This window comes from Arvicanthis niloticus, chromosome 5 (assembly GCF_011762505.2).
Source record: "Arvicanthis niloticus isolate mArvNil1 chromosome 5, mArvNil1.pat.X, whole genome shotgun sequence".
NCBI lineage: Eukaryota > Metazoa > Chordata > Mammalia > Rodentia > Muridae > Arvicanthis > Arvicanthis niloticus.
In genome coordinates, this window is record NC_047662.1 from 100,209,472 (window position 1) to 100,235,556 (window position 26,085).

At 44.1% G+C, this 26,085-nt stretch overlaps 1 protein-coding gene across 3 annotated transcripts in view; it reads left to right on the top strand.

Annotated features, from left to right (window-relative positions):
- Gne (glucosamine (UDP-N-acetyl)-2-epimerase/N-acetylmannosamine kinase) overlaps positions 1 to 26,085 on the top strand; it is a 45,756-nt gene that overhangs the window by 9,153 nt on the left and 10,518 nt on the right. For 2 of the 3 annotated variants that reach the window (XM_076935067.1, XM_076935066.1), the window contains exons 2-7: positions 7,000 to 7,205; positions 10,912 to 11,363; positions 16,325 to 16,477; positions 18,424 to 18,636; positions 22,717 to 22,804; positions 23,775 to 23,985. In XM_076935067.1, coding sequence (XP_076791182.1) covers positions 7,000 to 7,205; positions 10,912 to 11,363; positions 16,325 to 16,477; positions 18,424 to 18,636; positions 22,717 to 22,804; positions 23,775 to 23,985 — 1,323 coding nt within the window. Of the gene's footprint in view, positions 1 to 1,086; positions 1,456 to 6,999; positions 7,206 to 10,911; positions 11,364 to 16,324; positions 16,478 to 18,423; positions 18,637 to 22,716; positions 22,805 to 23,774; positions 23,986 to 26,085 lie in introns of those variants that run through there. The other variant, XM_034502387.2, reaches the window with a different exon arrangement.

Below are 26,085 nucleotides of genomic sequence, written 5' to 3' on the forward strand. Positions count from 1 at the left end.
AATTAAAGAGAGAGAGAGAGAGAGAGAGAGAGAGAGAGAGAGAGAGAGAGAGAGATTTGAAAGTCTCCCTTGTGACTTTCTTTGTGGTTGAGACATGGTGGAAGCCATATTGTTTAGAATACTGTCTAGCTTCTCCCTTTCTTGCACCCAGTTGTGGTAAATGTCACCCATGTCAGGAGGCTCATCACCACCACTAACTTCAGCTCCAGGGTGTCTAATACCCTCTTGTGGACTCCATAGGCACATGCTCTCTATTGTGTACATACCCTCCCCCATATACATAATAAAAATAAACTAAAATAAAACTCAGCACGAGATTCTTGGGGGAAATTCCAGTTTCTTTGAGTCCATACTTTCAATAGTCTGATAGACTGAGGGACAGAGACATCTCTAGAATATCTGCCAGACTGATTGCAGTCCCAAGACCCAGGAAGAGGGGAGAGGAAGAAACGAATAATTTTTAAATATATAATACTTGTCAAAGTTAAATCAAGAGCAGACTAAACAGTTTAAACAGACCTGTAACACCCAGTGAAATAGAGGTTAGGTTAAAATAGAGAGAGTTGGAGACGTGCACATCTGGGTGGTCCAGGTCAAGCTGTAGCCCATCCATTACTGTCTGAACTCCAACTTCTCCAGCAAAGTGGCAGTAACAAATTGTCAGTCCCGTGTGCAGTCTCTTTCCAGCACCAGAATTAGGTCTTTTCCTTCTCTCAGCAACTAGGAGCTGACAGTTGTGCTCAGCTAGTATGTGTATTGTCACTCTGCACTCCGCCAGAGCCTCGTGGCAAGAGTGGCAAAGCTTAAATTCCAGGGTCTACTCTAGGACCACGGAGCTTGGTTCACGAGATGGCTCTCAACTTGGGTGCAACCATCTCGTGGGAGAACTCGGGCTTCACTGTGGGCTCTGCCAGAGGAGAGAATACCCCCAGGTGAAGGGTTAGCAAATCGAGTGCTGCCACTATCAGAGGTGACACGACAGCGGAAGGCTTTCCACAAGACTGGCCAACAGAAATCCGCCGAGGAGGGGCCGGGCCGGGGCTGGGGCGGAGCCGGAGCGATCGACTGTTCGGCGCTCCCCGGGAGCGGGGTGTATGTTGCGATTGCAGGAGCAATGGCTGGAGCTGGATCGAGCGCCGAGTCGTCGAGCGGCGCCGGGTAGCGGAAGCCAGGGGGTGCGCTTGCTGGGGCCTGTCCTGTGGACCCGCTGGACGCGAGCCTGCCAGTTGTCGAGGTGGCGCCGGAGGGAACAAGCCCGGCAGAGGCCACGAGTCAGTCGGTGACTCACGAGCATCGTGACAGGCTCCGAAACCTCTGCTGCAGTTGTGGGCCTCGTGCAGTGTGGCAGGGTTCTGCGCGGCAGGGCGCCTCTCCTGCCCGGTGCGCTGCTCCGGCGTGGGATCCCGGAGCTGTCAGGCTCAGCGTGCGAGTGAATGGGGACCAGGGCGTGCAGAGGTAAGCCTGGCCAGGCTCCAGCCCATCGGTGCCGGCAGCAGGCGGCACGGCCCTGGGTCCCGGGGCGGAGGCGTGAGATAGTGCGGGGGCCCACCACTGCCTAGGGTGGAGAGGGTTTGCACTGAGGGACGTTTCGGAGGCCCGCCCAACTCTGACCGTCTGGACTCTCGGCGTCCTTGGAAATTTGATAGACGTTTATATCCATCCCTGAACAGGCTTGTAAAATTGCTAGAGCAAGGGATAGGCTTTGCTCCTGGATAGGAGGGGTGTGGTGGCACGGAACGGTTTAACAGTAAAGATAATGGGTAAGCCCGACTGTAGGAGCTCTGGAAGGAACACCAGACTGAATTATTATAGCTGGGCAGCAGGGTTCTGAGAACTCTATGCAGCCCATCCCTTTTTATTGCGGTGAGTTCCATCCGCTCTGAGTGAAAGGAAGGAGTGTCCCAAGGAGTGTTCTCCGGAAAGGTTTGCGTTCATGGATGTTTGTGGAACGTACACACAAGGTAGAGGGTGTGTACGGCAGTGACCTGCGTGTAGGAAGGTCATCTAGACCTGGGTTTGAACTGAAGTTCTATCAGTCATATAACTAACTATGATTTAGAGCAAGTGGATTTTTTTTCTATATCTCAGTGTCCCTGTCTGTATAGTAGAGTGATTGAGGATGGGATGCTTGCAACACCATGTTAGCCCAGTGCTGGTGAAAGCGCTTGGCAAATGTTTACTTTGCTGTTGTTTTCTCTGCTGGTGATTACTTGCACAAGTGCACTTAGACCTTCTCGTGGTTGGGACATTCACTTATCCCTTTGCAGCTTTTGGCATGTGAGCATTGACGTTTCTCGGAGCCTGGGAGATTGCTGATGGTGGTGGTGGTGGAGGATCGCTGAAAACTTGACTTGAGTTTGGGTGCTCAGGACCCAGTACAATCAGTCTGATAATTCGAGCAGCTGTAATTCCAGCAATCTGGAAACCCTGGGACCTTGGGAGGGGCGGGGAGAAAACAGAGAGCCTGTGTTCAACAAGGTGAAAGTGTAGCGGAGAGCTGGTGAGGTTGTTCTGTGATTCAGGCATAGAATTGATAGAAGACTCAAAGGCAGAAAAAGTGAAGTAAAAAGCTCTGGAGAGATGGCTCAGTGGTTAAGAGCACTGATTGCTCTTGAGTTCAATTCCCAGCAACCACATGGTGGTTTACAACCATCTGCATCGGAATCTGATGCCTTCTTCTGGTGTGTCTGAAGACAGTGACAGTGTACTCACATACGTAAAATAAATAAATAATTCTTTTTTTTAAAAAACGAAGCAAACTGACAGCTCCTGTTGGGATGGGATGGGCTCCAGTCTTGGGAGTTCTGGCAGATGGACTCTGGGTTGGACTTTTTATAAAACCCCTGCGTCCTCCCATTTCCTTTATTGTCTGGTCCTCCGACCCACGTATTTGCCCTGGGCAGCCTTTTCTTTCTGATGTTTTTGTTTGTTTGGGTGTTTGCTGTTGTATTCCTGTCACTCCCCACCCCCAGTCTTACAGAAGCATGCCCCTGGGCTCCTTAACTGTCTGTACCCCATTTCTAACTCTCTCAGCTGGGGTGGACTGATACTGGAGCTTGCCCTCTGGCCTCTGCTTTTACCCACACAACCAGCGATTTCACTGGCTCCTGTGCTCAAAACCGTTTGCATTTTGCAATGTTTGTGGTCTGAGACTTTTGTATGGGATACACAGTATGCACTAGTAAATATAGATACAGTTGATGAATTTTCATTTTTGTCTAACATTCCGCTATCTAAAGAAGCAAGTTTTATTGTGTTTCCATTGTGCTTTATGAAACCTAAATTCCCTTTAAATGTTCTAAGTCCATTTTGTCACATTCCACATTCCATATTGACGATGGAGATGCTGGTCATTATCTTCAGTATAAAATACTGGTTCAAGTCTTTAATCCCTGCATCCAGGAAGCAGAGGCAGGCAGATCTCAGTGAGTTCGAGGCCAGCCTGGTCTGTGAAAAGAATCCCAGGACAGCTAAGGCTATGTAGAGAGACCCTGTCTCAAAAATACAAAACAAACAAAACAGAACAGAAGCCCCCTTTAGGAATATTTTATGCAGAACAAATAACAGTTTAAGTTTCTGATTTCTGTTGCTCCTGTTTGTGAAAGCAGAATGGTTGGGGTCTGTGTGTTCTCGGCCATCTTCCCCAGTGTCAGCTCCCAGATCAAGAATAGACTGTTCTCTGTGCCTGTCTCCATTTTCTGTGCAGAGCCCCACATAGCCTAAGACTCAGGAAGTGCATGCTCATTCAGGACTTCACTTTCTGGCTCTCGTAACCCTTCATAATGTAAAGCCAATGATACCTTGCACCTTTGGTTTGATAGTCCATTGCCTTTAAGTTTTTCCATGTTCCTATTTAATTCAGAAACATAATATTTAAAAAATAAAGGATGTAGCAACAGTTTGTAAAATGTTTTCAATTGCATAATACACATTATATATATTTCTAAATAAATGTGTATATATCGGAGGATGGTGCATTCCTATAATTCCTGCATTCTGGAGGCTTAGACAGGAGGATTGCCATAAGTTGAGAGCTTATGTAATGAGTGTCAGGCCAGGCCAGCCAGGGAGAACTACACAGGGCTCAAAAAACAAAACAAAACAAAACAAAACAAAACAAAACAGAAGAAAAAAACCAAAAACCCATAAATAAGCCCAAATAACACATGGTGAGGAAAAGGAGAGGAGAGAAGATGAAAAAGAAAGTAAAGGAAACCAAACCTGTGCTTTGCGCCACTAAGAAGAGCCGTGTGGCTGAGAGCTCAGCCTGGCACCCTGTTCTGAGGTGTGTGGTGACGTCTTCATCTGAAGCCGTATGGATATACCGCCTAATCATGAGTTTCTGTACTGATCTGCTTATTTACTCTGGCTGGCCTGGAACTCGCATGTAGACCAGGCTGGTCCGGAACTCCTAGAGATCTGCCTGCCTCTGCCTCCCAAGTGCTGGGATTAAAAGGTGTGCCATGCCATATTCAGTATGATATAATTAGTTGTGTTGTATATCTTTATTTTTTAATTTTTTATTCCTCTCTCATACATTCCATTCCAGCTGCAGTTTGCCCTCCCTCTCCTCCCCACCTCTCCTCTCCCCAGATACACCCTCCTCTTCCTCTGAAATAACTAGTTTTTAAAATTCAAGAACTACTCCTATGGGTGAGGAGGTATGGATAGGGAGTGGTCTGGGGGCAAACCAGGAGCGGTCTGAAGTGGACTGTAAAAAAGGATTAAATAAATAAATTTTTAAAAAAGAAATACTTCTCTTTAAAAGGTTCTAGGATTCAATTTATTTTCCTAAAAAAAAAAATCTTTGACTTAAAAAAACAAAAAGGACACTTGTGTTTTTATAGTTTATACTGCTGGCTTACTTGGGTTAAAACAATAGATCAGTAATAGCTCGGCATCACAAAGCACCAGCAGACAGAAAGTTCACTGCTGTGTAAGATAAATAGAAATTGATCAGCCACCAATCATTTGCTTTGCTTCACCCAGCAAATTAATCGACACCGACAGTTCAGTCAGCCCACGTTTGGTCAGCGGAGGGAGAATTCTGTGCAAGAACACTTAGGACAGCTGATATGGAAGAATAGTTTTGTCCTTAGTGATCGATCGAGTAGTGCTTCAGCCTCTTTGCAGAGTGCTCACTTAGCATCCCACGAGAGCTCGTCTTCCTTGGGTAGCATTAGCCTTCACTGGGTACTGTGCTTTCAGAACGGGCCACATCATGGGTCAGTTTGTATGGTCAGGGGCTCCACACTGAAGGACATGAACAGTTGCTTTAGATGATGTCCTCACTGCAGAAGACTCCTGACGGGCTTCTCTAGTGAGCTTCAGAGGGCAGTACGACTCCTATCACATTTTTACCCAAGCTGTCTGGATTCTTAATTCAAGTTCCAAATATTGATGTGCTTCCTCAAACCTAAGCACTAAGCTCAGAGTCGTGGGGGTGAAGCTTAACATCATTATTGGGAAGTTTAGAGTGTTCCATAAAACAAATCCCTCCCCCATCCCTTCCCTGTAGGTCTCTCTCCCGCCCCTCCCATCCCCTCTCATCTCTTTGCTCCTTCCTCATGTCATATCTCATAAGAATTCCAACTCAAGAGTTCCAGATCCTTCTGCCCCAGCCTTCTAAGTCTTGGGATGACATGATACGTGGCATGTAGAGACAAATTCCACAAAGCAAACATCTCTTGTTCTAATTTTTGGCTTTGTGGGTAAAGGGAGCACGGCATGAGGGCAGATGGGAAGATAGGTGGGCAGAGCTACACTAAAGGGTTCGTGTGTATGTGGTAGGGCCACAGTACTGAGAGGAAAGTGCTGTCTATGAGGGATGAGGTGAGAAGGACCTGGGGTTTATGTGAATCATTTCCAGAAGAGTTGACACTTGGCTGACTTTTGAAGCCTGAGTAAGAGTCTGGGCAAGAGGGGAAGGACATTTTAGGCAGAGGTGTTTAGATCTATGAATGACGTAGATCCACTAGTGAACCCACACGCTTTCTTACATGCTGATGCTTTGACAGTTAGTAAAGGTGGGAGAGAAGTGGTTTAAAACACTGGGTGAGGTCCAGATTAGCAGTTTGGATATTATCCCATAGTGAGGCATGCTGCTTGGTGTGACAATCAGGTCTACGAAGTTGAGGTCTATGAAGTGAGACTTTGAAAGTCTGTGGGAGAAGGCAGGACTAGAAACAGACACAACACCTATCTCAGACCCAAGTAAGAGGCTGTTCTCAGGTAAATGCTGGTGAGATCAAGGGGAGGAGAAAGTTCTCAAGGGTGAATTAACAGGGCTTGGGAGATAATAGAAGCAGCAATATCAGGGCATTTGGATGAGTGGTCCATAACTGAGTTAGAGAACAAATGGAAAAACAGGTTTGCAGGGTTGGGAAGTTGGCTTTCAGGTGGCTTGGAGATCTATGGCAGAGCTATCTGTGGGCATTTGGAGTTGACCTCGAGGCCCAGCATGTTGGTGCAATGGGGTCTTAGAGGTCAACTTTCCTCTCAAGTCTTTATCTTCCCAAGGGACTGTGAAGTGTGAGGGCAAAGACATGTTCTTTAAAGTTGTGATCTTGAATCGTGGGGAGGTAATTCCTTCTTTAGACCTACCTGCATTTCCCTTTTTGTAAATTGAGGGAGTTAACCAGAAGGATGGCTCACTACCCAGATTTTCTAACAGTCAACTTTGTTGGACTCACTTGTGAGTATACCAAGTATTTTTTTTTTTAATTTTTAGTACCTATTTTTAAACTAATAATTAAAGAGCTGATATTTATTTATATTTTGAAAGAACATTGCATTTTGGTATGCCATTGAGAGAAAGGGATGGAGCTGGTCAGCCCACTGGAATTTCATCATCATACACCAGCAAGAGTGTCATGAAGGAGGAGCACAGGGGGTGAGAGGGGACGACAAAGATTACAAGCCAAACAGCTGAAAAATTCTGCTTTTCTACCAAGTAGTAATTCCAGTTAAAAACAAGAACTTATTTTTTTGTATCGTTAGGAACTGTATTTTAAGAAGCTCTCAAGTAAAAAAAAGCAAGTCATGGAGAAGAACGGGAATAACCGAAAGCTTCGGGTTTGCGTTGCCACCTGCAACCGAGCTGATTACTCCAAGCTGGCCCCCATCATGTTCGGCATCAAGACGGAGCCCGCGTTCTTCGAGCTTGATGTGGTGGTGCTGGGCTCTCATCTGATCGACGACTATGGGTGAGCTGAGTGCTTTCTTGATCTTCCACCTCTGGTGTGCCTCGGGGAGCTTGGGTTTTGTAGGCTTTGGACCTACTGTCAAGCCCGGGTCTTTCCTAGTCTCTATGGACCTTGGAGAACTTGGGAAGCATCTCGGAGTTGGCTTCTTCAGTTATAAAATAGGATGAAACCAACATGGTGGTGAAGCCTGCCCCAGTGATGCTGTTTAGTAGATACTTGATAAGCAACAGCTGAGAACATTACTGTTTGTTCCTACACTCAGAAGAAACACCACATGTGTGTCTATAAATACAGAATTGGACTATAATAATATTGCTTTAAGGTATAATTTTTTGGTGTTGGGGTTTGAGCCCAGAGCCTCAAGCATGCTAAACACGTGCTTTACCACTGGGCACCCTTTACTTCACCCCAGTGTGTCTTGTGAGTTCCGAGGGCAATTCTTCAAATACTTTACCAAACTGAGTGTATTGGTGCCTGTCTACCACTTGGGAATCAGAGGCGGGAGGATTGCTTTGAGTTTGAGACCTGCCCAGATTACATAGTGAGTTTTAGTCCAGTAAGGGCTGTACAGTAAGATCCTGTCTCCAAAGAAACGAAGGACAACAGAAACCAACCCTGGTTTACAGGTTAATCACATATAAAGTAGTATAAATGAAACAAGATATACAAAAATCAAATGTATTTTGAGGCAAATGAAAATGTCCTGTTACCAAGATCGTTGGTGTTCTGTGTGTGACATTAAGGTTTGCACCGTATGCAGGGTATGTTTGAAAACTGAAGGGTAATCTGAGAGAGCCCTGAATGGATAAACCAGAAAGCATCTGTGGCTTTGCCCTCAGCGTACATCCAGTGCACCCTTGTGGTGTGAAACAGCCATGCAGCCTCCGAGGGCTGCGGGAACAGCAAGGCCTTAGACACTAATGCACATGGAGAAAGTAAGCAGAACTCCACCTGTCTCCAGGGCTCCGTGCGGCAGCTGGCTGTACGAGGCCAACTAAGGAGCTGTGAGCAAGCTCACGGGAGCTCCTGTGGGTGGGTTTCTTTCTAAATTGAAATGAATTCTGGCTTTCTAAAACAGTTCACTTGATTGGTAGGGCGTAGTTTGAGCTGGAGGTGAGAGGCTCAGTAGGTTTCGAGTGACAAAGCTTGGGCAGGAAGGCTTGCAGGAAGGAGGCACTCCAGGAAGTGGTAGCAGCCACAGCCCCTGAGGTAGAAAGGTAATATTTGCTGGTGAGATTGTTTTTTTTTTTTTTTTTTTTTTTTTTTTTTTTTTTTTTTTGGTTTTGTTTTTTTTGGGGGGTTGTTTTTTTTGGTTTTTAGTGAAAGGGTTTCTTTGTGTAGCCCTGGCTGTCCTGAAACTCACTCTGTAGACCAGGCTGGCCTCAAACTCAGAAATCCACCTGCCTCTGCCTCTCAAATCCTGGGATTAAAGGCGTGCGCCGCCACCGCCCGGCCACTGGTGAGATTGTTGAGTAGGAAAACCAACTAGTACTAACAGAAAATGGTCACCTTCTAACCTGAGGAAGTGAGTAATGAGAAGACAAGACTGTAAGAGATCTCACATGAACTTCTTGTACCTTCTCAGTTTTAAACTATGAGAATACATGTTATAAATTATAATTATTTTTTACTGTTTGTTTTAAGGAGATTTTTGTTTCAATTTGTGAGATGGTTTCTTGTAGCCCAGGCAGGCATTAAACTCTCTATGTAGCCAAGAATGACCTTGTTCTGAAATTACAGGCATGTGCCACCATACCTAGCTTATTTTTGTTTAATTAATTAAATAATTTATTAATTTATAGACAGACTCTATCTATGTAGCATAGGCTAACCTGGAAATTACTAAGTAGCCCAGACTAAACTTGAACTTGTGGTGATCTTCCTGTCTCTGCCTCCCAAGTAGGGGGATGCATCACCATGCTGGCCTGTTATTTTCTTTAGGCTTTGTTACTAAACAGGTTCCTAGGTCTTGGATCCTTCTGCCTCCGGTTCCCAAATAGGTGGGACATAGGCCCACATCCGTATTCCTGACTAGTATACTTTATTTTCACAAGACATTAATTAGAACAGTGTGGGCTGGTGAGACAGCTCCTCAAAGGCCTAATGAGCTGAATTTGAATCCTGGGGCCTACACTGAGGGGGAGGGGACAGTTCCTAGCTGTCTTCTATGTGCCCGCCTCAGCACGCATGTGCACACTCACATACGTGGTGCATGTACCACTCACATGATGACAACATCTTTAACATGACAATAAATCAGCACGAAAATAAGTTGCTTTCTATTGCGATTCACACAGTCCCAGATTTATGTTGGCTTAGCTTAAGAATATTTTCAACTCTGTTATAATTAATCTGAAGGGATAGGAATACAGTAGAAACTATGCATCAGATTTTGAATTTGGATTTTTCTTGGGCTAGAAATCTGCAGTAAGGACTCAGGGTGCTGAGGCCCACCAACAGCCCCAGCTCACTGCTCTGCCAGACCGCTTCTACGCCTGGGTGTTTATACTGCACTTTCTCTTTGCTGTGTGTGAGGTTTTGTTGTTGTTGTTTTGTGTGTGTGTGGACACATTATGTAGCATAAAATTCGTGTGGACCAGGCTCATCTGAGCTTGCAGCAGACCTCCTGCCTCTGTTTCCCAAATATGATAGCAGGCAATCGTGTGCTCCCAAGAGTGCCAGAATGCAGTTTCAGTTTGTGACATTTTTGATTTACAGTGGGATTGGAATTGTTTTCAGTTGGCATTCGTACACTCTCTAAGAGTTGAATGGGGAGCTGGCCCGATGACTCAGCAGTTAAGAGGGGTAGCTGAAGGAAATGTGGTTCAGATACACAGTGGCATTTTATCCAGCCATAAAAAATGAAGCTTTGACTCAGAAAAGTGGAGGGAACTGCCGAAAATGATGTTAAGAAAATAAGCCAGGTTTGGAAAGGAAGACCACCTGTTTGCTTTCTCATGTAGAACGTGGGTTTGAATTGATATAGAAGCATGTATTTGTTATATGCACAGATATGAGAGCAGACAGTGGGCTGAAGAAGAAAGGGGACAGGAGAGGGCCGTAGACTCCGTGTCTATGAAAACAGAAGGGACTGCCAAGGGGTGGGGGGAGGGCAGTGGGAGCTCGAGTAAGGACACAGTATAATGATGTTATGTGTAAAGTGTCATGGTGACCAAAGTGTCATGGTGACCCTGTTACTTGCATACTAACTAAAGAAATCATTTTAAAAATCAAAACAAGTATATAGTATACTGCTGTGCCAGGCATCCTGATGCCCTGCTTTTTAATTAATTTATATATTTATTTGTTTATTTTTGGTTTAAAAAAACCTGTGTTTTGGAAACTTTTTACCCCAATTGCTCCTTGAAAAAAAAATTAAAAAGGAAAAGGCCTGACCATTATTAAAAGTCGAATTTCATTCTGCCCCCAAAAGAAAATGTCTCCCTCCTGGTGCTGCCTGAGAGCTGTGCAGCAGAGCTTCCCAGGGAAGGCTTTATCTTGATTTGAGCGATAGCCACTGACTTTTTATGTAACAGTGTGAATCCTGAATAAGTGCATTTATGGTCTTTGCTCACTATTTACAGTTTATACTTCAGTGTAATTGATTGGTTTAGCAGGAACAATGTGAGCGAGTGTCTCACTTCGGGGGTAGCATTATTGCTTCTCATGTAAGAACACCGTGTCACGTCTTGTTGCTCCTGTTTAGAAACACATACCGCATGATTGAGCAAGATGACTTTGACATTAACACCAGGCTACACACGATTGTAAGAGGGGAAGATGAAGCAGCCATGGTAGAATCAGTAGGCCTAGCACTAGTGAAGCTACCAGATGTCCTCAATCGCCTGAAGCCCGACATCATGATTGTTCATGGAGATCGATTTGACGCTCTTGCTCTGGCCACATCTGCTGCCTTGATGAACATCCGAATCCTTCACATTGAAGGAGGGGAGGTGAGCGGGACTATTGACGACTCTATCAGACACGCCATAACAAAACTGGCTCACTACCACGTGTGCTGCACCAGGAGTGCAGAGCAGCACCTGATCTCCATGTGTGAGGACCACGACCGCATCCTTTTGGCAGGCTGCCCTTCCTATGACAAACTGCTCTCAGCCAAGAATAAAGACTATATGAGCATCATTCGGATGTGGCTAGGTATGTATCCAAACTTGATTCAGGCTAATGGTTGTTTTGCCACAGAGTATTGGGTATATTTCAATCTTTTTGGAAACACATGGACACGATATTCCATCAGCAACCAGAGAGCTAAGATTTTTACTTCATAGTTCTTGCCTTGTGTTATATCTTTCCCTGCAAGCTTATCTATAAAGTGGACATGCTGGACTGATTTTTAAATGTTTGTACATGGAGTGCTTTGACTCTATTAAATATTTTAAATACTTTAGTGTATTTACTAAATATATTGAATATTTTAGTAAATGGTATTCATAAGGATAGTTCTTCAATAGTTTTAATATGTGTTGATAAAGTAATAAGCAAAAATAGTTTTAAAAAATTAAATTTATTATTGTGTGTGCATTTGCATATGTGTATGTGTTTAAATCATGATGTGCATATGTACAGAGGTCTAAGGACAACCTTAAGTCAGTATGTTTTTCCACAGTGTGATCTAGGGATTGAACTCAGGTCGACAGACTTGATTGAGCACTTTAACCCAATGGCCTTCTGTTGTTTTTGTTTTGTTTTTCTTTTCTTTCCTTATTCATTCATTCAATGTATAGAAGAAGTACACACATTCTGGTGTGTCTTCAGACACACCAGAAATGGGCATCAGATCCCATTGCAGATGGTTGTGACCCACCATGTGGTTTCTGGGAATTGAACTCAGGACCTCTGGAAAAGCAGTTAGTGCTCTTAACCACTGAGCCATCTCTCCAGCCCCACTCCCCCCCCCCTTTTTTTTTAAAGACAGGATCTAGTATAGTCTGTCCTTGAACTTGTTCTATAGCTTAGGATAAACTTGAATCCCCGATCCTCCTGCATTTACCTCCTCTGTGCTAGGATCGTACACACATGCTACCACACCTGTCCACAGGCACAGTTCTTACTTTGTCCACAAATGGGAAAAAGGACAAAGAGATGGCTCACTGGGTCAGATGTTTGGCGTACAATCATGAAGACCTGAGTCAGATCCCTAAGAACTCACATAAAGCAGCCAGCCATGGTGCTGTGGCCTTGCTCCAACTTGGGGAGAAGATAGAAAGCAGGGGGCCAGCCAGTCTAGCTTAATGGGTAAGCTCTAGATTTGGTAAGAGAGACTGTCTCAAGAGTAAGTGGAGTACAACTGAAGAAGACAGCAGTGGTGCCCTCTGGCCTCCGCCTGTGCACACGCGTGCACATGTGTACACGGGCGTATAGTGTTGGGAGTAAGCTCTGGCACTGTATAATATGATGCCATTTCTGTACAAGCTATAGTGGGAAGGCCAGAAAGTATGTAAACCTAGCTTTTTATATATTATTTTCCAGTGTGAGGTTAGGGTACTTTTACTTTTTCTGTCTTTTATTTTTTATTATAATGGGAAATTGTTGTTTTACTTTTGTGTGTGTGCATGTGGTATATGTGCATGCTAAGTGTGCACACGTGTCTGTGGAGGCCAGAGGCTACATTCAGTGTTTTCCTCTGTTGCTTATTATTTGAAACACAGTCTCTCACTGAAACTGCAGCTGACTGATTTGGCCAAACTGGCTGGGCAACAAGCCCCAGAGAGTTTGTCTTCCCAAATGCCATAGCTGGGATTATGGGCAAACACTCCCATACCTGCTTTTTTAGTTTCTGCTTTTGGGGCTTTGTTTTGTTTTGTTTTGTTTTGTTTTGTTTTGTTTTGTTTTTGAGGCAGGGCTTACTGTGTAGCCCTACCTGTGCTGGCTGTGTAAACTAGGCCGGCCTTGAACTCAGAGTTCCTCCTTCCCCTGCTTCCTTTCCAAGTCCTAGGATAAAAGGAGTGTGCCACCATGCCTGATTCAAACCTGTGGGGTTTTTTTGTTGTTTTAATGTGGGTTCTAGGGATCTGAACCCTGGTTCTCATGCTTACACACCAAGCAGTTTACTAACTGCTCCCCAGGCCTCATTCTTACTCTGTGTGTGTGTGTGTGTGTGTGTGTGTGTGTGTATGTGTGTGTGTGTGCGCGCGTGCAAGCGCGCCTCCATTTTTACCATTAATGCCTTTCTGATATATTCTTGGAATAGTCAAATGAGATAATGAGTGCTGAAGCAGCAACCCCTCAGAACTTTCTAATGCAAGGGGTGTTAGTATTATTAAACAGTATTGGATTTTGTGGTCTTCATAAATAAGCCTTCAAGTCTGAAAATTTTACTGATTTATCCTCCAAGAAATTACCTTTTGTTAACAGAGGTAAAGAAAACCAGATTACAAACAAAAATATGAATGAGCCAACTCAATAGTAAAAATACTAAACCTGCCGGGCGGTGGTAGCTCACGTCTTTAATATCAGTACACGGTCTCTGAGTTCGAGGCCAGCCTGGTCTACAGAGTGAGTTCCAGGACAGCCAGGGCTACACAGAGAATACAAAACAAAGCAGAAAACCAAATCTATAGTGAAAGTACTATGTTGAGAGATGAGGAATAATTGTCTATTTAGGACTTTTTATGGAAAGCAGATCTGTTGAATAATGAAATTAAAGAATGGAAATTGGTAATTGCATGATCAAGGAAATAAAGTGTTACTTTTATCTATTTTTAAGTTTATTTTTGTGTGAATCTCTGTGCGTGTGTGCCACAGTACACTGAGAGGTCAGAGGACACGGTGTGGAAGTCAGTCCCTCACTTCATGGGCCCTGAGCTTAAGCCCAGTTGTCAGGGTCAGCAGAAGCACATTTAGCCTCTGAGCCTCTTGATGGCCTAAATTAGCTATATTTTTAATTTAGGCATATTAAAGCAGGAAAGGAATTGGGCTTTCTCATAGAAAAGCCAATCCATTTCTTACACGCTTTATCCTTGGATAGGTGTGCTGTTGTCAAGGATGCCATGCAGATAGCGCTGGTGGAAGGAGCCTGTCTCTCCTCTCCATCTCTCAGGGTTTGAGTACATGCTCCTGCACTCTGCTCTGGTCATGCCATTAGCCTTCATCTTTTATGGAAATATGTCACTGAAAAAGTCTAATTAGTAAAAAAAAAAAAAAAGAAAGAAAGAAAGAAAGAAAGAAAGAAAGAAAGAAAGAAAGAGTAAGGGCCACGAGAGCCCTCAGCAGTAAAGGCTGTGGCCTCCTGATGGTGCCACCCTGACAGCCCATATAAAGCTGGGAAGAGAATTCCAGAATTGACCTCCGACCCCCACATGTGTGCGGTGCATGCACACCACCCCACATCATGCCCACAAAGGAATGCTAATTTTTTTAACAGTGCATTAAGATTGTAATTCAAACTGAAAGCCCTATTTGACCATTTATGCTTCATTATAGAAAGAGCAATACCTGGAGTTTTAGTTTTTATATTTATTTCTTTATTTTTAGACAGGGCTTTGCTATATAGCTCTGGCTATCCTTGTATTCATTGCATAGTCCAGGCTAGTCTTGAACTTGTGGCATTCCTGCCTCATCTTCCCATGTGCGGGGCTTACAAGTGTGCACACAGCACCCAGCTTCTTGTTTTGTTTTTTTAAACCAGTGAAAAAGAAAACACAAGACAGTGACAAGAACTATCTGTCTGGCAACAGTACATTTTGTGCAAATAACATATTTTGCTTCTCCACTAACAGCTTCTCATGTTTTCCCTGTGTTTACAGGAAAATAAGTTGTACAGGTCTCTTACAACAAGCAGCTTCATAACCTGAACATTAATATGATCCCAATGAAATATTAGCAAGATCAAAAAGATACATTAAGCTCTTAATAGTGAGAGACACCACACACTAAATATCAGACTTCACTACTGGGAATAGATAGTTTTGGTTCAATGGCTTGAGCTTTCTTTCTCAGAAGAAAGAGGGTTTTCTTTGAAAGGGAAACACCTTTGAAAATGTGTTCCAGGCCAGCCACTACTACATAGTGAGGTTCTGCCCCCAAAACAAACAAACAAACAAACAAACACCGCCCAGCCAGGTATAGTGGCACATGTCTGCAATCCTAGCACTTGGGAGGAAATCAAGAGTTCAAGGTTCTCTTTGGCTATATTGAGTGCAAAACTAGCCCAGAACTCAGGAGATCCTGAACCAAACCAAACCAAAACACAATCGAGGGTGGTGAGCATGGCTCAGCTGGTAAGGCACCTGACTCAAGCCTGAGTTTGGTTTCTGGGACCTAAGCAGTGGAAGGAGACTAAGGGGAAGTCATCCTGTGCCTGCCATTAGCATGCACATGACCCCTCACTAGCGACAATGACAAATAAAACAAGGTTTAAAATTTTAAACTCAAAGAAGAAAGTCCAGACAAGTAGAAATCACCATGGAGGAAACTGCTGGAGTCCTTACCCTGAGTCTGCTCATTCTTTCCCTGTGCACTGTACAGGATGTTCCTTTGCATGGAACCGTAGAAGTCCTTAGCATCCCAAACCTCAGGGCTGCTTGATTAGTGAATCCTGCCTTTAAATCCCAGACTCCTGGTGTGAGGGGACCCTCTCCCTTTCAAAGAATACCCTCAGAGACTCGATTTCTATATGGTTTCAAGGTAAGAGGTAGACAAAATAATGAAGGCGAACAACGAGGGTGAGGAGACTCTGAGGGAGCTGGTCTCCTTTGGAGAGTATTCTCTGCATAGACATTGATGCTCTGGATACCACTGTGAGGATGGTTACAAGTGCCCTGACCACCATGGTAAAGGCTGACAGCGTTCCTCTGTTTACCAGTAAGGAATGAGCTTATTCACATTACAGCACCACACATAGCAGCTATGGGTTGGGAGAACTATACATAGTATTGCACTATTGATTATGGTACCAGAACTGAGGTTACCTGGTAACCTAAAGGCTTGTCCTTCAGACTTCTGCTAACCATAATGAAAGAGGCTGGCTTCCTTCACCTTTGGAAATGTGTTCCAGGCCAGTCACACTACACAGTGAGACTCCCTCTCCAAAACAGACAACACCCACACCAACAAGAGTCTTGACTAATGAAGCACTGTGGTTCCCTTTCTTTAAACAGGTGATGATGTGAAATGTAAAGATTACATTGTTGCCCTGCAGCATCCTGTGACCACTGACATTAAGCATTCCATAAAGATGTTTGAACTAACACTGGATGCCCTTATCTCATTTAACAAGAGGACCCTAGTTCTGTTCCCAAATATTGATGCAGGTAATGGAACTCGAAGATGAGATTATTCCATTTACTTTTTCAAACTTTAATCTCTGTTACCTCTTTTCTTGCCTGTTGCCTTTTCCTTATTGAAAATCTGAAATGCATCCTAGTCAAAGGTAACCTATCTTACTGTAGATTAGATGTTGTGGTATTTTTGTCAAGTCCAGTAGAAACAATAGGAAATAAGTACTTTTTAAAGCCGGTGTGCAGTTTGCGCTCGTATTTAGTCTTTCCCCTCCAGGGTCCACTGAGGAGAAACTGAGGTCTGTGAGATGTAAACCTTAGAACTCAGGGTGAAGAATACCTATTGGCAAGTAATGCTGCCTCTGACTTCAGTAAGATAACCTTCATTATTAATTATTATTTCTTTCCTACTTATGTTAGCTATGCTTCACAGTATGATCTTGAGCTTAGGCAGTTTGGATCTGGAGTCCCCAGCCCATCAATCCTCAGGCCTGCTCCGGGTGATCGCCTGAGAGCCAGGGACTTTAATGCTAATCATAGGCAAATTATGGGGATCTGAGACTAAGAGACAGAGGTCAAATCAGGGCCTGACCCTAAGGGGTTTTCTAATACTGGTGTGACCGCTACTCACTGCAGAACTCTTTGGGACCTTTTCTTTGAAATGCTAAGATATTACCATCTACTCCAGAAGAATCTTTTCTGTTAGAAGAATCAAGACTCTCAAACCGGATTTTGGTCAGGCAATAACAACAATATTTCAAAAATCTTTATGTTTTTTTTTTATCCTATAGTTCTGTATAAGTAATTATAATCTATCTGCTTAATAGTAACTTTCCTGAATGTGTACACTTTAGAATTAGAGAGAGTTTTCTTCTGTTAAAAATAAAATGGCCCCTGAGATGTAGTTCGGTGTGTCTCTGAAGTCACAGCTACTCAGGAGGCTGAAGGGAAGAATCCCTTGGGACACCGACTCAAAGAAAAAAAAAAGCATTCCAATTTAGAGGAAAATTACTTGAGTCAGGTCCCCACACGTGCCTCTGCTGTCTGTGGAGCAACAGGGAACTTTGTCAGGATCTGGCTTAGTGTCCAAGTGTGCCTGCAGTTTGCCGGTGGTGGGCGCTGGGGAAGAACTAGATTAGTGCATTTGGCTTAGGCTTGAAACCGAAGTGGAGCCTTAGACTAGCAGGACCTTCTGGAGTGCCACGTTCTCCGATAATTACAGGTGAGGGTTGGCATGTAAAGAAAGTGGCCTGTATCTTGCAGGGCATTGGTCCCTAAGCCCCTCTACCTGTCTTGTCACATAGAGAAAGTTTAAAAGAAAAAGAAGAAGAGACACATGCACAGCCTCTGGTGGCTTGATGCCCTCTATCTGTTGGTGAGCATTGTGTGGTCATTGTCTTGCTTCCAGTCAGATGACCAATGCAAATGCACACACATGTGCGTGTGCACACCCACAATAGTGGAAAAAGAAAAAGACCAGGAAGGGAGCAGAGATCAACAAGTATTGGTTTTTTTTTTTTTCTCATAGCTTTAAATTGTTTTTAAAGTGGTGCATTTTAAAATAAAATGCCAGCTATGGTATTGGACCCTATCCATACCACCTTGGAGTTTAGTTCACCACGGTGGGAGTCTGTGAAAATGTGAGCAGAGTTAGGCAAGGGCACTCTAATCGGCTTATGTACGGAGAATATGACCTTCCTGCTTAGAAACTACTGGCTTATTTTAGCCTCTTACAGTGAAAGTTTATAGGAGGCAGTAATAAAATATATTTACTTGCTAAGTTCTAATCAAAATCCCTAGCTGCTACTTTATCAGCTCCGGTATGAGATGCAGGGAGCTGCTCGTGAAAATCCCAGCACAAACGGGAAGATGAGTGACATGTGACTGTTTTCCCAGTCACTGGCAGGAGGATTGGGGCTACACTCATCTCTAGGCAGTATGTCTTTGCATCCCATCATGCGATGTGTTCACTCTCACAGGCAGCAAGGAGATGGTCCGAGTGATGCGGAAGAAGGGCATTGAGCACCACCCCAACTTCCGTGCCGTCAAGCACGTCCCGTTCGACCAGTTCATACAGCTGGTCGCCCATGCTGGCTGCATGATTGGGAACAGCAGCTGCGGCGTGCGTGAGGTTGGCGCTTTTGGGACACCTGTGATCAACCTGGGCACACGGCAGATAGGAAGAGAAACGGGTATCTACCTTTGCCTGTATCTTAGCGGACCAGCTTTGCTCTGTCTGTGATGGGTCGGCCCTGGCCACATTCTTTACGTTTACCGTTTTTCATACATGAATAATGTATTTATATTCACATCATGTCTCCTCCTCCCTCTCCAGCTCCGTTTCCCCCTAACTCCTTCTCAAATGCATGACTTCTGATTTATTGCTACACACACACCCCTACTGAGTCCATTTCTGTTGCATGTTTGTACATGTGTTTAGGGTGGCCCACTTGGGCTAAGATAACCTGCAGGGAGTTGCTTCCCCCTCTCACTGAGCACTGCTGGCCTGTATGTCTTCCGTCTGGGGTGAGGCCTTGTCAAGTTCCCCGTCCACACTGTGTGTCAGCTGGTGTTGCTGTTGTGCCAGTCTTGTTTAGGCAGCCATTTTGTTGCGATTTAGTGAGTACAACTTCCCTGTCAAGTCTAGAAGACACTATTTCAAAGTAGGTGTCCTGGTCTTAAAATCTTTCTACACCCATTTCCAGGCTTTTCCCTGAGCCTTGAGTGTAGGGTTTTTTCGAGATGTACTTTACTCTCTGCATGTCGATCAGGTATGAATCTCTGTAATAGATTAACATAAAAAGAAGCTTCTTTAACGAGGAGTGAGAACTACACATATCTCTGGGTATAAGGATAATCACTTAGAGTGTAGTTAGAAGTTATATTGGTTTAGGAAAATGGTGGTAGTAAGTTCTCCCGTGGGTTCTGTGACCTCTCCAGCTGCTAGTTGACTAGGTTTACAGTACTAGCCGTGAATCCATCCTGAAGTCCAGTTAAACAGCTGCTGGTTACCCCAAGAAAAATGCCACTATTACACCCCTGGGATAACTTGCCAGGTAGTCATTGTGGTTTGTGGGCTTCACAGCCGGGTAGGACTACTGACTGCTTTCTCCCTTGGCCACTTGCATGGCCCCTTCTGATACAATGAGAGCTGGTCCTTGGGGAGGAGTCTTCCAGGTCAGCTCCAGCTCACTAAGTTCTGTGTGCGTTCGTCCAGCGATCTCTGTGTTCCAGCTGTAGAACACAACCAGGGACAATGGCGATGGCCTGTATTGTTTAGAGATCTTTTGAACCCCACCCCTCCCCAACTAACGATCCAAAGGGAGGTTTCCCATTTTTTAAAAGATTTCTCTCTCTCTCTCTCTCTCTTTCTCTCTCTCTCTCTCTCTCTCTCTCTCTCTTTCTTTCTTTCATATATGTGAGTATGCATACACTATCACTGTCTTCAGACACCAGAAGAGGGTATCAGATCCCATTACAGATGGCTGTGCACCACCACGTGGTTGCTGAGAATTGAACTTAGGACCTCTGGAGGAGCAATCAGTGCTCTTAACCTCTGAGCCATCTCTCTATCCCCCAAAACAAGGTAGAATGCTTTTTGGGGGTTTTAAAGATTTATTTATTGTTATGTATACAATGTTCTGCCTGCATGTACACCTGTAGGCCAGAAGAAGGCATTGGATCCCATTACAGATGATTGTGAGCCACCATGTGGTTGCTGGAAATTGAACTCAGGACCTCTGGAAGAGCAGCCAGTGCTCTTAACCTAGTTTCCCATTCTTGGCACTGGGTTTTGTCAGCTAGACTGTGGCTCTTCGTGGGGAGGAGCAGACAGCATTGTCACCTCGTGTGCCATGCTCTACAGAAAGTGATCTTGTGTGATTTTCATTTTCCTGGGTTTTTCCCCAAAAGTCCTTGATGTCATTTATCTCTCCTTCTTCTCTCTCCCTCTGTGTTATCTTCCTTCCAGACCACCTTAAACCCTCCCCCATTTCCTCTTCCCCCACACAGGACCTGTGTCACACTACCTTCCTCTCTCCATGCCCCCTTTCTACTTTTCTGGCTTCTGTGGTTATTCCAAGTTATATACTCAGATCTAAATTGGGGGCTGGGATCTGCAAATCAGAGAACACACAGCGTTTATATTTTTACATTTGGTGTGTTTTCCAGTCCCATCTGTTTACCTGCACATTTCATGATTTATCCATTCATCATTCGAAGGACTTGTAGGTTGTTTTCATGTCCTACCTGTTGTGACTAGAGCGGCAGTGAGCATGGATGAGCAGGCATCTGTCATAGGATGTTACGGCCTGTAGGTTTGTCTGGCCACATGCTTTTGTGAAGTAGATGAGGGACATTCATGACCAGTCATAGCCTAACATCCACAGTAACACACATGATCACCACTTTTATAGATCTACTAACATTTTTATTGCTTTCTAAAATCAATTAGAGCCAAATGGTTTGTTTGTTTGTGTTTGAGACAAGGTTTTTCTGTGTAATAACCTGGGCTGTCCAGGACATGGTTTGTAGACCAGGCTGGTAAAGGTGTGCCCTACCATGCCTGGCCTGAGCTAAATGGTCCTTAATTATGGTTGTTAGCTTTGTTTAAAAGAGACTAGGTGACTGTGTCTTGCGTGTATGCTAGTCTGTTTTCTGAGTTCGTGGGTGTGCTTTTAGTCAGTCCTTAGAGTATGGCAGTCCTACATAGTGAAAGTGTACATAGGATTATTAATGCACATGCTAACTGAGCTATGCACGTTGTTAGTATTAGTCAGGTTCTAATGCTGTGTACATGCAAATATGTCTGTAGCTAATGGAAAAGTGCATGTCATTAATGGAGAAAGAGCTGGACCAGAGCTAGGAAGATTAGCCCCAGCCCAGCTGCCCCAGCCCAGCTGCCCCAGCCCAGCTGCCCCAGCCCAGCTGCCCCAGCCCCGCCTCCCCAGTCCGGCCACCCCAGCCCCACAGCCCCAGCCCCGCCACCCCAGCCCCACAGCCCCAGCCCCGCCTCCCCAGTCCGGCCACCCCAGCCCCACCATCCTTCCTTTCATCGCAGCCCTGTTTCTCTCATCTTCATGTCAATTCCAGAACATTGCTTTGCTTCCTGTTTTCTAGGGAAAATAGAAGTCCTAGATAGAAATTCTTTTAGATTTGTTTTTTAAAAATGGAATAAACACCATGCATGAGGCCCTGGGATATGGCGATGCCAGACCAAGGAGCTCAGGACATAGGGCAGCTGGTGGTGCTTACCCAGCATGCCTGAAGCCCTGCCTTCAGTCCCCAGCACTGAAGCCTGATGGTTCACACCTGAAATCCTAGCACTCATAGGGACATAGAGGCAGAAGGATCAGAAGTTCAAGGCTGTCCTTGGCTACATGGCAAGCTTGAGGCCAGCCCGTGCTATGTGAGATTGTGCCTCGAGGAAGAAAGCGCCAGATCACTCAGTGCCTCATGGTGGGAGGAATACTTTAGAAATGAGAGAGGAAGGAAGCCCAGATTACCAGGGGGAAAAAGTGTACTTTGGCTCTGTTAGCATCAGAGAGAGAGAGAGAGAGAGAGAGAGAGAGAGAGAGAGAGAGAGAACCAGAAAAGAAGGAAAAGGAAACATTATGGCTTTCTGAACAGAACTCAGAAAGATGGGCAGACCCACCAGAACTTCACCCTGGTTTGTAGGGACTGCCAAGTGCTGAGTTCTTCTATAATGGACACGGTAGATATCTAGGCAAACAGTTTGCCAGTGTTAGATTAATTTACCCTAACCAGCTGTGGTGGTGCATGTTAGCTCAGGAGTCTGAGATAGGAAGGTCCTAAGTTTGAGGCCAAACAACAAAAAAAGCCCTGTGTGGTGACACACACCTGTGATCTTGGCATAGTGAGAAGCAGGGGAGCCACAGTTAAAAGCCTGCTGGGTCTACATAGATAAGACCTTGTCTCTAAAACCAAAATCAAACATTGATCTATCCAATCTCATTAAATGAACAACACTGTGGTTTGTTTTCTTTGGGGATAAAGATCTTGTCTGCTGCAGGGAAGTCTTACCAAGAGTGTTTTGTGATCTGCTGGATTTAGAAGTGAACACTGCTGTTTGTGTGAACCCAGCACTGATGTTTGTGTGAACACACTGCTGTTTGTGTGAACATACTTCTGTTTGTCTGTACACACTGCTGTTTGTGTGAACACACTTCTGTTTGTGTGAACCCAGCACTGCTGTTTGTCTTTCTCTGGGCAGCCACACTGCAAGTCGTTCTAACATCCCTGTTTTTATTTAGGGGAGAATGTTCTTCATGTCCGGGATGCTGACACCCAAGACAAAATATTACAAGCACTACACCTCCAGTTCGGTAAACAGTACCCTTGGTGAGTATAGAGCCTTTCATTTAGGAGTAATTAAACAGGGAGCAGCCTCCGGCACCAGCTGAGCCTATGGTTCATCTCTATGCAACCATCGTAACAGAACTTCCCTCCCTCCGTAAGCACACCCTAGCAGCTGGACAGACCGGATGGCCACCTCCAGGTCTCCGCTGGGTGGAGAACTTTACAGATTTGACTGCTAATTACAGTAGTACTATCCCTACAGTGGATTTCACTGGTACAATTTGACTACGTACTAGAAAATAATGTATCTGATTTCCTTTAAAACTTAACTTTGGCTGCCTTCCTTTTTATTTCAATGTGGTAATTTCTCAGAAATGTAAAGATTAAAACTTCTAAAACAGCAAAAACCCAAGCCAAGACAGAAAGCCCCAAATCCAGGTACTAAATTACAATGTCACAAGGCTCAGCTGTTTCTGTGTGTGTTGCTATGATTTATAGAGTTGATTTGTTTTTGTCTTTGTGTTTTGAGGCAGGGTCTCTCTTTTATGCAGCCCTGGCTGTCCTGGAACTCACTATGTAAGCTGGGCTGGCTTCAGACTCAGAGAGATGATTCTGCCTCTGCTGCCCAAGTACTGGAATTAAAAGTGTGTGTCACCATGCCAGCTCTAGTTTTTGTTTTAATTGACAGAAAATAAGTTCATGCAGTGACTTATCATGTGTATCATATTTTTCCTTGTTTTTCCTTTATGTGTATCACATTTTAAACACACACACACACAGATGCACACACTCTGTGGGGATGTTGTTTTATTGTTTTGAGATACAAGAGACTAAACTCAAGGCCTTGTGCATGCCGAGGAAGTGCTCTCCCACTGGGCAGTTCCCCAGCCCAGAGAGGTTATTTTAAAAGAACAAATATTTCTCCTCGAAGACTTTGATCTCAGTAACCTTGGTATCACCTGTCATATATGCCAAAACCATCTCACTGAACTGACTTTTTTGGATATTCCAGCTCAAAGATATATGGGGATGGAAATGCAGTTCCAAGGATTTTAAAGTTTCTCAAATCCATTGACCTTCAAGAGCCACTGCAGAAGAAATTCTGCTTCCCTCCCGTAAAGGAGAACATCTCTCAAGATATTGACCATATCCTTGAGACTCTGAGTGCTTTGGCTGTTGATCTTGGTGGGACAAATCTCAGAGTGGCGATAGTTAGCATGAAGGTAAGCTCACTGCAATAACTTAGCTGTGTATGTTGCATGAGGGGTTGATCTTTAGAATGTGTGCATGGAAGGCAGAAGGAGGAAGCACTCAGGAGCCTGCCGTCATGGTGCTGTCAGATCCCTTACAACGTGCGTCTCGTGTCTACTGATTGTTAACATTTCAAGCTGGTGTGGTAACTAATGCTTATAATCCCAGGATTTAGGGAGCTGAGGCAGCAGGATTACCGAAAGGTGGAGGGCAGCCCGGGCCACAGTGTGAGACCTTGTCTCAAAAAACAAAAACATAACAAAACAGACATTACAAAGAAGTAAACTGTTAGGGAACCCAATGCAATAAATCTCAGGTCCCTTTAGATGTAAGAGAGGGCTTTGCCATCGGAGGACTGAGTGGTAGACCCCATGAGTGTGAAGTCCAGTGAGCACTTCCACACCTAGCTGAGGGTCCCCACAGCTGAGAAATGCGCTGCTTTGAGGGAGTGGTCAGCTGGGCACATCTCCAGTTCACGGTTTCAGAGCCTGATCTTTACAGCGTACCACACACTGCCGGGGCTCTAGGAGGGTAAGAGCACCTTCATGAAAATAGCAGACTATGTGACAATGACCTCTTACTGACATAATGAAAAGTAAGCCTCCCAGAAAAACCCGTTTGCAGTGTCATAGACATGTAATGTTTCACAGTCTTTGAGAAATAGCAAAGATTTTAAACATGAATTACTAGAAATTTAATATTCGGTCAATTAATGAAAAACAAAACATACCATTGCTATCTCAAGAGAAGCAAAAGAAAACTCCCTATTCTTTAAAAAAAATTAACAGATTATTTTCCTTTTTTTTTTTTTTTTTTTTTTTCCCATGAGACTTGGCGAGAGAGTCACACGGGATGAGGGAGAGACAGCAGGATTCGAACTCGGGAAGAAGGGCACGGCTGCCCTCTGCAGGCCGGCGCCTAAGCCACTGTGCCACCGATGGCTTAACAGATTATTTTCCTAACATGGAATTTTTATTAGTGACCAACAACTTTTAGAGATGAAATTTTCATTGAAATTAAGAAAAAGCGTTTTCTGTCCTGTAAGGAATAAAGCAAGAGACAGCAAAAATGGAGATTATACATAAGCAAAAAGTATTAAATATTATGGGCCATGTGAAGGAATTAACTGGATTACAGAGTTAGGGAGATTCAGTAAATGGCTGGATATTATGATTAATATGTATCAATGATTTTCTGGTTAAATGAATGTGTGACAAGAATCTTGGGTCCTTTTATGTGGACTGTCAATGTGCCTGTACATTAACAGCACTCAGGTGCTGTAAGACTCCAGGGTCTGACTTCTGCCGCAGACTCATTAGTTTGGACCCTCTGGGGATACCATAGTTATGCTAAGCTGACTCTCTCACACAGTAAAGGTTGAGAAGCACTCATATAGATTTATTTTTAATGGTAACCAGCTTTAATCATTGTATTTGATATATAAAAATCCATTAACACAAAAGAATATGAAGGGAAAAGGCTACCAATTCAGAACACCCCAGATTCCTAAGAATAATCAAAACCATAAAACCGTGATTTACATAATACATAAAATTCTGAGACAGTGCCAAACAAAGGCTTGAAAAAGTATCCTTGCTGAAAGCGTTGAGTACTTTTTAAATGTCAGCACCTCACAAATTGGATTATAAATTAACATAATTCTAGTCAACATTTCAATAGAATCTTAAGAGTTCATAAAATTATCATACATTGGGATTTTTTAATAACATTATTCTGAAACAAAATAATACACAGTTGAAGTGAATAAAAAACCAAACCAAAACCAAGCCCTGGAACACGAGGACTAGTTAGAAGGGGCTGACTCTGCTTTGTATTTAATCAGGACGGTACTCTACAAGACGTGGCGATGTGCCAGTCCGCATGGAAATCTGTCCTGGCCTCCCTTACAGTAGATAACTAAAAAGCAAACATCAGGGTAACTATTTAGTTGCCTCCATATTGAAATTAGATAATTGTATCAGCCTGAAAAGAGGAATTATGACCTTTTAATGAACTAGATTTAGATTGCCCGCCATTGACCAGAAGCCTAAGAGAGTCTTCCCCGATGGCTA